A 13,607-nucleotide genomic window follows, 5' to 3' on the forward strand; every position below is an offset into this window, starting at 1 on the left:
TTGGTGTCCTTTAATAGTGGTTTCTTTGCAGCAATTTGACCATGAAGGCCTGATTCACACAGTCTCCTCTGAACAGTTGATGTTGAGATGTGTCTGTTACTTGAACTCTGTGAAGCATTTATTTGAGCTGCAATTTCTGAGGCTGTTAACTCTAATGAACTTATCCTCTGCAGCAGAGGTAAATCTGTGTCTTCGATTCCTGTGGCGGTCCTCATGAGAGCTAGTTTCATCGTAGCGCTTGATGGTTTTTGCGACTGCACTTGAAGAAATGTTCAAAGTTCTTGAAATGTTCCGTATTGACTGACCTTCATGTCTTAAAGTAATGATGGACTGTCATTTCCCTTTGCTTATTTGAGCTGTTCTTGCCATTATATGGACTTGGTCTTTTACCAAATAGGGCTATCTTCTGTATACCACCCCTACCTTGTCACAACACAACTGATTGGCTCAAACGCATTAAGAAGAAAATAAATTCCACAAATTAACTTTTAAGAAGGCACACCTGTTAATGGGCGAGGGGTCCCTCAGACGTTGGTGATACCCCGGGAGGAGGTGGACTGGGTGCACTCGCCGCTCCCTGAGGTGGAACCGGAGCGATGGTCAGTTTATGCAGCGTTTGGAGCACTTCCTGGATGGCGGCGTTCAGCTGGTCGAGGTGCTGGGAAACTCCAGGAGGATTACCTGCTGCATCCATCTTCGTGATTGGTGTGTGAATCTGTGACGAGTACTGAGGATACGAAGAGGCAGGACGCAGACGCAGGAATCAACAATGTAAAGGTTTACTTAACACTGAGCAAGAGAACAACAAAGAGCGAGTACACGACATGACACTAACAATCACACAACACAACACTGAACAGTCCAGGGCTATATAGGGCTGGTGATGAGATGATGAGGTGCGGGTGCGCTGGAGGTGATTAGGGTGCGTTGGGTTTCATTCCGGTGTTGCCGAGGTGGTGCACTCAGACCGGTGGCTCAGTAGACCGGCGAATCAGAGCGCCAGGAGGAGACATGACAGCCGGATCGGGGATTTGAACTGGTGAACTTTCAGTTACTGGCCCAACGTTCTTAACTGCGAGGCCACCGCCACCAACCAGTGCTCTTAACCTCTATGCTTGATATACTGTATATGATATAGTGTGAAGTTATGCCTTGATATACTGTATATGATATAGTGTAAAGTTAGGCCTTGGTATACTATATATTATATAGTGTAAATTAGGCCTTGATATACTGTATATTATATAGTGTAAAGTTAGGCTTTGATATAATGTATATTATATAGTGTAAAGTTAGGCCTTGATATACTGTATATTATATAGTGTAAAGTTAGGCCTTGATATACTATATATTATATAGTGTAAAGTTAGGCCTTGATATACTGTATATGATATAGTGTGAAGTTATGCCTTGATATACTGTATATGATATAGTGTAAAGTTAGGCCTTGGTATACTATATATTATATAGTGTAAATTAGGCCTTGATATACTGTATATTATATAGTGTAAAGTTAGGCTTTGATATAATGTATATTATATAGTGTAAAGTTAGGCCTTGATATACTGTATATTATATAGTGTAAAGTTAGGCCTTGATATACTATATATTATATAGTGTAAAGTTAGGCCTTGATATACTGTATATTATATAGTGTAAAGTTAGGCCTTGATATACTGTATATTATATAGTGTAAAGTTAGGCCTTGATATACTGTATATTATATAGTGTAAAGTTAGGCCTTGGTATACTGTATATTATATAATGTAAAGTTAGGCTCTGATACTGTATATTATATAATGTAAAGTTAGGCTCTGATACTGTATATTATATAGTGTAAAGTTAGGCTCTGATACTGATATTTGTCTTTATGAGGTCTCTGGTTCCTCTGCTTCTCATTGGTCACTGCGTCCCTTTATTCATAACTATTGTGTTACCCTACTACACACACACACACACACACACACACAAACACACACACACACACACACACACGCACACACACAAAAAAACACACACACACACACACACACACACACACAAACACACACACACTCACACCACTGACAGACCATGACACATGCAGCTCTATTGACACAGCAACACAAATGATCCATTCTGTCCCTTTCTTTTTGTCTTGTTGTATTTTACTTTCCATTTAGCTGACGGGGTGATCTATGTAGACAGGGGGAGGAGGGGGAGGAGGGGGAGGGGAGAGTCCATGTTCCCTGGCAGCTCCTGGGTGTTCTGCGTTAGCTTTTGAAACGTTACAGGATGGTTCTGGTACAGGCGTGTAGCTAGCGTGTAGCTAGCGTGGCTGGGTGGCTGGGGGCTTTTGTTCTGTGTTGTATTGCAACCTATTGTGAAGCGCTGCCTTGTGGTAAGGCAAGGGGGGGTGGTTAACCTCATTGTGATGTCACTGTAGAATGTTGAGATGGATTGGCCAATGGGAGGTTTCTCTCTGTAGAATGTTGAGATGGATTGGCCAATGGCCATTGTTGTCGGGGATTCATTCTCTCTGTAGAATGTTGTGTGAAGTGAGCTTCGTTGTGATGCGTACGTGAAACGTTGTGTGAGATCCATCCATGGGGATGTCAAAGTAGAATAGATGTTTGAGCTGAGCTGAGTTCTGTGTCTCCTCTCATGTTCATCACGTGTCACCGGGCTGGTATCTAATACATTGGCCTTACTACAGCGATAGCTGCTCTGGAAATGTCATCCGGTGTGTGGTGGGGAGTCATTCATTCACTCTAGGTTTTCCCGGCACTTTTAAGTTGTCCTGTGAATAAATGTGTTGAGTTGACTAATGCTGTTTTCATGGATTGAATAAATGTATCCATTAAACTGTGTTCAGCGGATGTAAAAACACTCATATTCAGTCTTTGAGAAAGAACATTGCTACATTGACTGAATATTCTTGTCATACTAGGCCTAATGTGGAAGATGTGGGAGTATGAACTAGTTGTTAATAGTTTATAGCAATAACCTCAAGAGTTTCTAAAGCAGAAATAGACTAGTCTTCTGTATCACACTAATCAAAGTGTTGGAGGACAATCCAGGTGAATCAGTGTGAAATATAGCTACTCTATCAACGTGTTTGTTTTATTGATTGCTATTGATTGATAGTGTGTTTTAGTGTCATCCTTCTGCCTCGTTCCTTTCCAGCCTACACTACCCAGAAACACCCAGAACACGGTCAGCTTTCTACTGTCCTGGGCATTACCATGGAGAAGCTGTGATTTGCTTACATAGAGCTTGTAGCCAATCAGACACGCGCCATGGAATCCTATTCTCAACCAATGGTTGCAGTTGTAAAATTTGCATACAGGGGGCTTGACCAATCCCGTGGCACTACAGGAGAAGGTTCTGCGTGTTCTGGCCTATGGGCGGACGGGATGCAGAGATGACGGTCTGCATATGATTAGCATGTGATTATGGAAGGTGTTTAGTATTGATCCAGTATGTGGTGGTAGTTCTAAACTTGCGCCGTGGACCAGCTGGTTGATCTCTTCGATCCTCTCTGGCAGGAATAATATCTCTGTAGCACAACATGCCTAAAAGGAAGGTGAGTCAAGCTGTTTTTAAACCGTACTAGTTGTGAATGTAGTTTATGTTGTATTTGAGAGAGGATAGCACTGTGTCGCTGCCTCCCCCCTGGTTCTGTTTAGCGATGCCGAGCCGGAACATTGCCAGTTAGAACGGTTCAGTTGTGACCGTTTGGTCCGGTGGGGAGTCTAGAGGGAATGCGCGGGACATGTCATCATTCCTCTGTGTTATTCGGTGTGTTTTATGTCGAAGCCCCTGCTCTCTCGCTCTCCATGGCCGGTGTGTTGGCCTCTGTCCCCTCTCTCCCTGTCCACCCACACCAGACTGTCTGTCACCACCCCGTGCTCGTGCTCCGGAATGTCACCCACCCAGCGGGTAGGGATGCGTGCCACGCTGTCGCAGCTGGCGGTTTAAAGTAACCGTCTTATCCCACAGCGACTGCATGTTAGTGTGTCAGTTTCACAGAGGGACTTAATCTGTGTATGAAGGAGGGATGTCTGCCTTTATTTATTTTGTAATATTATATGTTTTTTTACAGCAACACCCTCTTCTTCTTCCCTCTCTCTGTCGCCTTTCAGACCCATATGAAACCACACTGACATGTAGGGGGAGAGGAGAACGGAGAGAGCAGAGAGAGGGGAGAACAGAGAGAGAGAGGGGAGAACAGAGAGAGAGAGGGGGGGGAGGGGGAGAGCAGAGAGAGGGGAGAACAGAGAGAGAGGGGGGGGGGAGAGCAGAGAGAGGGGAGAACAGAGAGAGAGGGGGGGAGAACAGAGAATGGGGAGAACAGAGAGAGAGAGAGAGGGGAGAACAGAGAGAGAGGGGGGGGGGGGAGAGCAGAGAGAGGGGGAGAACAGAGAGAGAGGGGGGGGGGGAGAGCAGAGAGAGGGGAGAACATAGAGAGGGGTGAACAGAGAGAGAGAGAGAGGGGGGAGAGGGAGAGAGACATATGGGGACTGGTTATAGACAGTTGTTACAGAGAGCAGCGATAGCCTATCAAAACAGCCATTTGTTCGTGGCTGTGGTACATTGTATTAGGGAACACACAGGGACAGGGTATTGTTATAGAAGTGGGCTGTTCTATAACCTTTCTCTCTCTTTGAGGACAGAGAGAGAAAGAGGGGGGTGAGAGGGTTGGAGGTCATCGATACATGATTCTCTGGCCAAACCACTGAGGCGTTTTCCTGTTTTACTGAGAGGAAGACCACTGCTGCTGTCCACACACCTACCTGTCTACACACCTGCCTAGCTGTCTACTAGGGCTGTGTGTTATACCGTATTTTACAATATACCGGTATTGATGCACGAACCGGTTTGGGTTTTTACTTTACATTCTATAACGGTATTTGAATGTTTGGTTTATTAAATGTGATACGCCGTGTGTAACGTCCATTTTTATAGTTCACTTCGCCACTTGAGTCATTACATTTACATTTACATTTTAGTCATTTAGCAGACGCTCTTATCCAGAGCGACTTACAGGAGCAATTAGGGTTAAGTGCCTTGCTCAAGGGCACATTTACGTCATTTAGCAGACGCTCTTATCCAGAGCGACTCACAAATTGGTGCATTCACCCTATAGCCAGTGGGATAACCACTTTACACATTTTTTTTGGGGGGGGGGGGGGTAGAAGGATTACTTTATCCTATCCCAGGTGTTCCTTAAAGAGGTGGGGTTTCAAATGTCTCCGGAAGGTGGTGAGTGACTCCGCTGTCCTGGCGTCGTGAGGGAGCTTGTTCCACCATTGGGGTGCCAGAGCAGCGAACAGTTTTGACTGGGCTGAGCAGGAACTATGCTTCCGCAGAGGAAGGGGAGCCAGCAGGCCAGAGGTGGATGAACGCAATGCCCTCGTTTGGGTGTAGGGACTGATCAGAGCCCGAAGGTACAGAGGTGCCGTTCCCCTCACTGCTCCATAGGCAAGCACCATGGTCTTGTAACGGATGCGAGCTTCAACTGGAAGCCAGTGGAGTGTGCGGAGGAGGGGGTGACGTGAGAGAACTTGGGAAGGTTGAACACCAGACGGGCTGCGGCATTCTGGATGAGTTGTAGGGGTTTAATAGCACAGGCAGGGAGGCCAGCCAACAGTGAGTTGCAGTAATCCAGACGGGAGATGACAAGTGCCTGGATTAGGACCTGTGCCGCTTCCTGTGTAAGGCAGGGTCGTACTCTCCGAATGTTGTAGAGCATGAACCTGCAGGAGCGGGTCACCGCCTTGATGTTAGCGGAGAACGACAGGGTGTTGTCCAGGGTCACGCCAAGGCTCTTCGCACTCTGGGAGGAGGACACAACGGAGTTGTCAACCGTGATGGCGAGATCATGGAACGGGCAGTCCTTCCCGGGAGGAAGAGCAGCTCCGTCTTGCCAGGGTTCAGCTTGAGGTGGTGATCCGTCATCCATACTGATATGTCTGCCAGACATGCAGAGATGCGATTCGCCACCTGGTTATCAGAAGGGGGAAAGGAGAAGATTAGTTGTGTATCGTCAGCGTAGCAATGATAGGAGAGGCCATGTGAGGATATGACAGAGCCAAGTGACTTGGTGTATAGGGAGAAAAGGAGAGGGCCTAGAACTGAGCCCTGGGGGACACCAGTGGTGAGAGCACGTGGTGCGGAGACAGCTTCTCGCCACGCCACTTGGTAGGAGCGACCGGTCAGGTAGGACGCAATCCAGGAGTGAGCCGCGCCGGAGATGCCCAGCTCGGAGAGGGTGGAGAGGAGGATCTGATGGTTCACAGTATCAAAGGCAGCAGACAGGTCTAGAAGGACAAGAGCAGAGGAGAGAGAGTTAGCTTTAGCAGTGCGGAGAGCCTCCGTGACACAGAGAAGAGCAGTCTCAGTTGAATGACCAGTCCTGAAACCTGACTGGTTTGGATCAAGAAGGTCATTCTGAGAGAGATAGCAAGAGAGTTGGCTAAAGACGGCACGCTCAATAGTTTTGGAAAGAAAAGAAAGAAGGGATACTGGTCTGTAGTTGTTGACATCAGTGGGATCGAGTGTTGGTTTTTTTGAGAAGGGGAGCAACTCTCGCTCTCTTGAAGACGGAAGGGACATAGCCAGCGGTCAAGGATGAGTTGATCAGCGAGGTGAGGTAGGGGAGAAGGTCACCGGAGATGGTCTGGAGAAGAGAGGAGGGGATGGGGTCAAGCGGGCAGGTTGTTGGGCGGCCTGCAGTCACAAGTCGCAGGATTTTATCTGGAGAGAGAGGGGAGAAAGAAGTCAAAGCATAGGGTAGGGCAGTGTGAGTAGGACCAGCAGTGTCATTAGACTTAACAAACGAGGATCGGATGTCGTCAACCTTCTTTTCAAAGTGGTTGACGAAGTCATCCACAGACAGAGAGGAGGGGGGATTCAGGAGGGAGGAAAATGTGGCAAAGAGCTTCCTAGGGTTAGAGGCAGATGCTTGGAATTTAGAGTGGTAGAAAGTGGCCTTAGCAGCAGAAACAGATGAAGAAAATGTAGAGAGGAGGGAGTGAAAAGATGCCAGGTCGGCAGGGAGTTTAGTTTTTCTTCCATTTCCGCTCCGCTGCCCGGAGCTCTGTTCTGTGAGCTCGCAATGAGTCATCAAGCCACGGAGCTGGAGGGGGAGGACCGAGCCGGCCGGGAGGATAGGGGACACAGAGAGTCAAAGGATGCAGAAAGGGGAGGAGAGGAGGGTTGAGGAGGCAGAATCAGGAGATTGGAGGGAGAAGGATTGAGCAGAGGGAAGAGATGATAGGATGGAAGAGGAGAGAGTAGTGGGAGAGAGAGAGCGAAGGTTGCGGCGGCGCATTACCATCTGTGTAGGGGCAGAGTGAGTAGTGTTGGAGGAGAGCGAGAGAGAAAAGGAAACAAAGTAGTGGTCGGAGACATGGAGGGGAGTTGCAGTGAGATTAGTAGAAGAGCAGCATCTAGTAAAGATGAGGTCAAGCGTATTGCCTGCCTTGTGAGTAGGGGGGACGGTGAGAGGGTGAGGTCAAAAGAGGAGAGGAGTGGAAAGAAGGAGGCAGAGAGAAATGAGTCAAATGTGGACATAGGGGAGCTTGAAATCCCCCAAAACTGTGAGGGGTGAGCCATCCTCAGGAAAGGAACTTATCAAGGCGTCAAGCTCATTGATGAACTCTCCAAGGGAACCTGGAGGGCGATAGATGACAAGGATATTAAGCTTAAATGGGCTAGTGACTGTGACAGCATGGAATTCAAATGAGGAGATAGACAGGTGGGTTAGGGGAAAAATTGAGAATGTCCACTTGGGAGAGATGAGGATTCCTGTGCCACCACCCCTCTGACCAGATGCTCTCGGGGTATGCGAGAACACATGGTCAGACGAGGAGAGAGCAGTAGGAGTAGCAGTGTTTTCATCTCTCTCCATGCCGCTTTCCACACAGATCTAGCCCCGCCCCCTGTCACTCAAGGAGCATGGCTACCACAGCATTCTGCAGCGATACGCCATCCCATCTGGTTTGGGCTCAGTGGGACTATCATTTGTTTTTCAACAGGAAAATGACCCAACACACCTCCAGGCTGTGTAAGGGATATTTTACCAAGAAGGAGAGTGATGGAGTGCTGCATCAGATGACCTGGCCTCCAATATCCCCAGATCTCAACCAAATTGAGATGGTTTGGGATGAGTCGGACTGCTGAGTGAAGGAAAAGCAGCCAACAAGTGCTCAGCATATGTGGGAACTCTTTCAAGACTGTTGGAAAGCATTCCAGGTGAAGCTGGTTGAGAGAATGCCAAGAGTGTGCGAAGCTGTCATCAAGGCACATTTTAAGAATCTCAAATATAAAATATATTTTGATTTGTTTAACACTTTTTTGGTTTCCACATGATTCCATATGTGTTATTTCATAGTTTTGATGTCTTCACTATTATCCTACAATGTAGAAAATAGTAAAAATACAGAAAAGCCCTTGAATGAGTAGGTGTTCTAAACCGTTTGACCGGTAGTGTATATTTTGGGAGTTTCTCCCATTCTTTTCTGCGGATCCTCTCAAGTGCTGTCAGGTTGGATGGGGAGCGTCGCTGCCCAGCTATTTTCAGGTCTCTCCAGAGATGTTCGATTGGGTTCAAGTCCGGGCTCTGGCAGGGCCACTCAAGGACATTCAGAGACTTGTTCCGAAGCCACTCCTGTGTTGTCTTGGCTGTGTGCTTAGGGTTGTTGTCCTGTTGGAAGGTGAACCTTCGCCCCAGTCTGAGGTCCTGAGCGCTCTGGAGCAGGTTTTCATCAAGAATCTCACTGTACTTTGCTCCATTCATCTTTCCCTCGATCCTGACTAGTCTCCCAGTCCCTGCCGCTTAAAAACATCCCCACAGCATGATGCTGCCACCATCATGCTTCACCGTAGGAACGGTGCCAGGTTTCCTCCAGATGTGACACTTGGCATTCAGGCCAAAGAGTTCAATCTTGGTTTCATCAGACCAGATCATATTTTTTGTCATGGCCTGAGAGTCCTTTAGGTGCCTTTTGGCAAACTCCAAGCGAGCTGTCATGTTCCTTTTACTGAGGAGTGGCTTCCGTCTGGCCACTCTACCATAAAGGCCTGATTGGTGGAGTGCTGCAGAGATGGTTGTCCTTCTGGAAGGTTCTCCCATCTCCACAGAGGAACTCTGGAGCTCTGTCAGCGACCATCAGATTCTTGGTCACCTCCCTGACCAAGGCCCTTCTCCCCCGATTGCTCGATTTGGCCGGCAGCCAGCTCTAGGAAGAGTCTTGGTGGTTCCAAACTTCTTCCATTTAAGAATGATGAAGGCCACTGTGTTCTTGGGTACCTTCAATGCTGCAGACATTTTTTGGTACCCTTCCCAGATCTGTGCCTCGACACAATCCTGTCTTGGAGCTCTATGGACAATTCCTTCGACCTCATGGCTTGGTTTTTGCTCTGACATGCACTGTTAACTGTGGGACCTTATATAGACAGGTGTGTGCCTTTCCAAATAATGTCCAATCAATTGAATTTACCATAGGTGGACTCCAGTCAAGTTGTAGAAACATCTCAAGGATGATCAATGGAAACAGGATGCACCTGAGCTCAATTGCAAGTCTCATAGCAAAGGGTCTGAATACTTATGTAAATTAGGTATATCTGTTTTTTATTTTAAATATATTTGCAGAATTTCGAAAACCTGTTTTCACTTTGTCATTATGGGTTATTGTGTGTAGATTGATGAGGAACATTTTTATTTAATGAATTTTAGAATAAGGCTGTAACGTAACAAAATGTGGAAAAAGGGAAGGGGTCTGAATACTTTCCGAATGCACTGTAAATCCACTAATAATTACATTGTTAGTCTGTGTTTCTTACATCTGCAAGCAGCTAGTTTGTCTTTTCTTAGCAAGTTGGGCCTAAATCTTGTTAGCCGCTTGATGAAAATGCTTCAAATTGCTTTTGGTTGAATTGAACAGTATAAAACAATCAGAATGGAGAAAGACCTTGACCTTGACATCACTCAGAATGTAAGTGTTGCCACACTAGGGGTCACGCAGTACTCATAAAGCACATTTTGAACTTTTATTATTCAAAAACACAAAATACCATCATATCATGATATTATATTTTGGTCCTATCGCCCAGCCCTACCTGTCTACACACCTGCCTACCTGTCTACCTAGCTGTCTACCTGCCTACCTGTCTACACACCTGCCTACCTGTCTACCTAGCTGTCTACCTGCCTACCTGTCTACACACCTGCCTACCTGTCTACACACTTGCCTAGCTATCTACCTGTCTACCTGTCTACCTGCCTACCTGTCTACCCACCTGCCTAGCTGTCTACCTGTCTACCTGCCTACCTGTCTACACACCTGCCTACCTGTCTACCTGTCTACCTGTCTACCTGTCTACCTGTCTACCTGTCTACCTGCCTACCTGTCTACACACCTGCCTAGCTGTCTACCTGTCTACCTGCCTACCTGTCTACACACCTGCCTAGCTGTCTACCTGTCTACCTGTCTACCTGTCTACCTGTCTACCTGTCTACACACCTGCCTAGCTGTCTACCTGTCTACCTGCCTACCTGTCTACCTGTCTACACACCTGCCTAGCTGTCTACCTGTCTACCTGTCTACCTGTCTACCTGTCTACCTGTCTACCTGTCTACCTGCCTACCTGCCTACCTGTCTACCTGTCTACACACCTGCCTAGCTGTCTACCTGTCTACCTGCCTACCTGTCTACCTGTCTACACACCTGCCTAGCTGTCTACCTGTCTACCTGTCTACCTGTCTACCTGCCTACCTGTCTACCTGCCTACCTGTCTACACACCTGCCTAGCTGTCTACCTGTCTACCTGCCTACCTGTCTACCCACCTGCCTAGCTGTCTACCTGTCTACCTGTCTACCTGTCTACCTGCCTACCTGTCTACCCACCTGCCTAGCTGTCTACCTGTCTACCTGTCTACCTGTCTACCTGCCTACCTGTCTACCCACCTGCCTAGCTGTCTACCTGTCTACCTGTCTACCTGTCTACCTGCCTACCTGTCTACACACCTGCCTAGCTGTCTACCTGTCTACCTGCCTACCTGTCTACCCACCTGCCTAGCTGTCTACCTGTCTACCTGTCTACCTGTCTACCTGCCTACCTGTCTACCCACCTGCCTAGCTGTCTACCTGTCTACCTGTCTACCTGTCTACCTGCCTACCTGTCTACACACCTGCCTAGCTGTCTACCTGTCTACCTGCCTAGCTGTCTACCTGTCTACCTGTCTACCTGTCTACCTGTCTACCTGTCTACCTGCCTACCTGTCTACACACCTGCCTAGCTGTCTACCTGTCTACCTGCCTACCTGTCTACACACCTGCCTACCTGTCTACACACCTGCCTAGCTGTCTACCTGTCTACCTGCCTAGCTGTCTACACACCTGTCTACCTGTCTACCTGTCTACCTGCCTACCTGTCTACACACCTGTCTACCTGTCTACACACCTGCCTACCTGCCTACCTGTCTACATGTGTGCAGGACAGGTTCTAAATGCCTCCTTGTCAATTGACAGACCATAGTAAACACAATTCCTCTCATTTATTCAATACTGGCATGACCTATGATGTCCAGGGTCAATACTGGCATGACCTATGATGTCCAGGGTCAATACTGGCATGACCTATGATGTCCAGGGTCAATACTGGCATGACCTATGATGTCCAGGGTCAATGTATGACCTAATTTATGTAACTACTATGTTATTGTAACATTATCATCTCCACTGCCCCTGAGGCTGAGTGATAGTATCTGCTGATAGTCATGATCTCTAGTCCTATGCCCGCTCTCCTCTCCTCTCCTATCCACTGCTCTCCTCTCCTCTCCTCTCCTATCCACTGCTCTCCTCTCCTCTCCTCTCCTATCCACTGCTCTCCTCTCCTCTCCTATCCACTGCTCTCCTCTCCTCTCCTATCCACTGCTCTCCTCTCCTCTCCTATCCACTGCTCTCCTCTCCTCTCCTATCCACTGCTCTCCTCTCCTCTCCTATCCACTGCTCTCCTCTCCTCTCCTCTCCTATCCACTGCTCTCCTCTCCTCTCCTATCCACTGCTCTCCTCTCCTCTCCTATCCACTGCTCTCCTCTCCTCTCCTATCCACTGCTCTCCTCTCCTCTCCTATCCACTGCTCTCCTCTCCTCTCCTATCCACTGCTCTCCTCTCCTCTCCTATCCATTGCTCTCCACTCCACTCCCTTCCTCTCCGGTAATAATCTCTGTTATTCAAGAAGCTATCTGCTCCAGTCTAGAGGCTGGTTTCCCAGACAGATTAATCCTGGACTAAACAGTATACTCAGTGGTGGTTCTCCATGTAAAGTGCTGTTTAGTTCAGCACAAGGTTTACAGTAATCTGTGTGTTAGGGAAACTAGCCTCTAGTGTCTTACCGAGGTGGTGTTTCAGGGACACTGTGACAATATTTATGATAAACTGGATGTTTGGAATCCTTGAGCGACTTGGTACAGGTAGTTTACAACTGTGTTTAGGTTACCAAACTGAAACAGGTGTGATGTGAGGGGGTGTGGTCCAGGGTGTAGAATGTACCTGCTGACAGATCATTTGTGGTTGGCCTGGATCCTCACCTGATCATTCTGTGGTTGGCCTGGATCCTCACCTGATCATTCTGTGATTGGCCTGGATCCTCACCTGATCATTCTGTGATTGGCCTGGATCCTCACCAGAAAATCAATTCCATCTCACTCTTTGGTTAGATGTGGTTAGGAGGTGTGTATAAAGTGTGTTGTGTTCTAACTCTCCTCTGTCTGTGTGTTTTCTCTAGTCTCCTGAAGGGGCCAATGCCAAGGATGCCTCCAAGGTCACTAAGCAGGAGGTCACTAAGCATGTGGTCACTAAGCAGGAGGTAGGAGCTCAGTGTCGTGTGCTGTGTGTGCAGTGAGTGTTTTAAACAACCGCAAACACGCTTCTTCTGGACCACAGTCACCACACACAGTCCAACAGCAAACACGCTTCTTCTGGACCACAGTCACCACACACAGTCCAACAGCAAACACTAATACACACTGATACATGAAGAAGTATCTTTATACAAACATACTCTATCCAATCCCACACACACTACCAGCCCCTCAACACATAACTGATATACCCCCTGTCCCTTTCCCTCTCCCCTCTCTCTCTCCCTGTCTCTCTCTCTTTCTCCCTGTCCCTGTCTCTCTCTCTCTCTCTCCTTGTCCCTTTCCCTCTCCCCTCTCTCTCTCCCTGTCTCTCTCTCTTTCTCCCTGTCCCTCTCTCTCTCTCTCTCCCTGTCCCTTTCCCTCTCCCCTCTCTCCCTGTCCCTGTCTCTCTCTCTCTCTCTCTCTCTCTCTCTCTCTCTCTCTCTCTCTCTCTCTCTCTCTCTCTCTCTCTCTCTCTCTCTCTCTCTCTCTCTCTCTCTCTCTCTCTCTCTCTCTCTCTCTCTCTCTCTCTCTCTCTCTCTCTCTCTCTCTCTCTCTCTCTCCCTGCTCTCTCTCTCTCTCTCTCTCTCTCTCTCTCTCTCTCTCTCTCTCTCTCTCTCTCTCTCTCTCTCTCTCTCCCTGTCCCTGCTCTCTCTCTCTCTCTCTCTCTCTCTCTCTCTCTCTCTCTCTCTCTCTCTCTCTCTCTCTCTCTCTCTCT

At 47.9% G+C, this 13,607-nt stretch overlaps 1 protein-coding gene across 8 annotated transcripts in view; it reads left to right on the plus strand.

Annotated features, from left to right (window-relative positions):
• Positions 1 to 3,446: 3,446 nt before the first annotated feature.
• The window catches only part of hmgn3 (high mobility group nucleosomal binding domain 3), a 25,865-nt gene continuing 15,704 nt past the window's right edge, over positions 3,447 to 13,607 (plus strand). For 3 of the 8 annotated variants that reach the window (XM_041869536.2, XM_041869538.2, XM_041869540.2), the window contains exons 1-2: positions 3,447 to 3,565; positions 12,775 to 12,825. In XM_041869536.2, coding sequence (XP_041725470.1) covers positions 3,551 to 3,565; positions 12,775 to 12,825 — 66 coding nt within the window. In that variant the 5' untranslated portion in view covers positions 3,447 to 3,550. Of the gene's footprint in view, positions 3,566 to 12,774; positions 12,856 to 13,607 lie in introns of all 8 variants that reach the window. The other 5 variants (XM_041869535.2, XM_041869537.2, XM_041869534.2 and 2 more) reach the window with 4 other exon arrangements.

This window comes from Coregonus clupeaformis, unplaced genomic scaffold (assembly GCF_020615455.1).
Source record: "Coregonus clupeaformis isolate EN_2021a unplaced genomic scaffold, ASM2061545v1 scaf0044, whole genome shotgun sequence".
Classification (NCBI taxonomy): domain Eukaryota; kingdom Metazoa; phylum Chordata; class Actinopteri; order Salmoniformes; family Salmonidae; genus Coregonus; species Coregonus clupeaformis.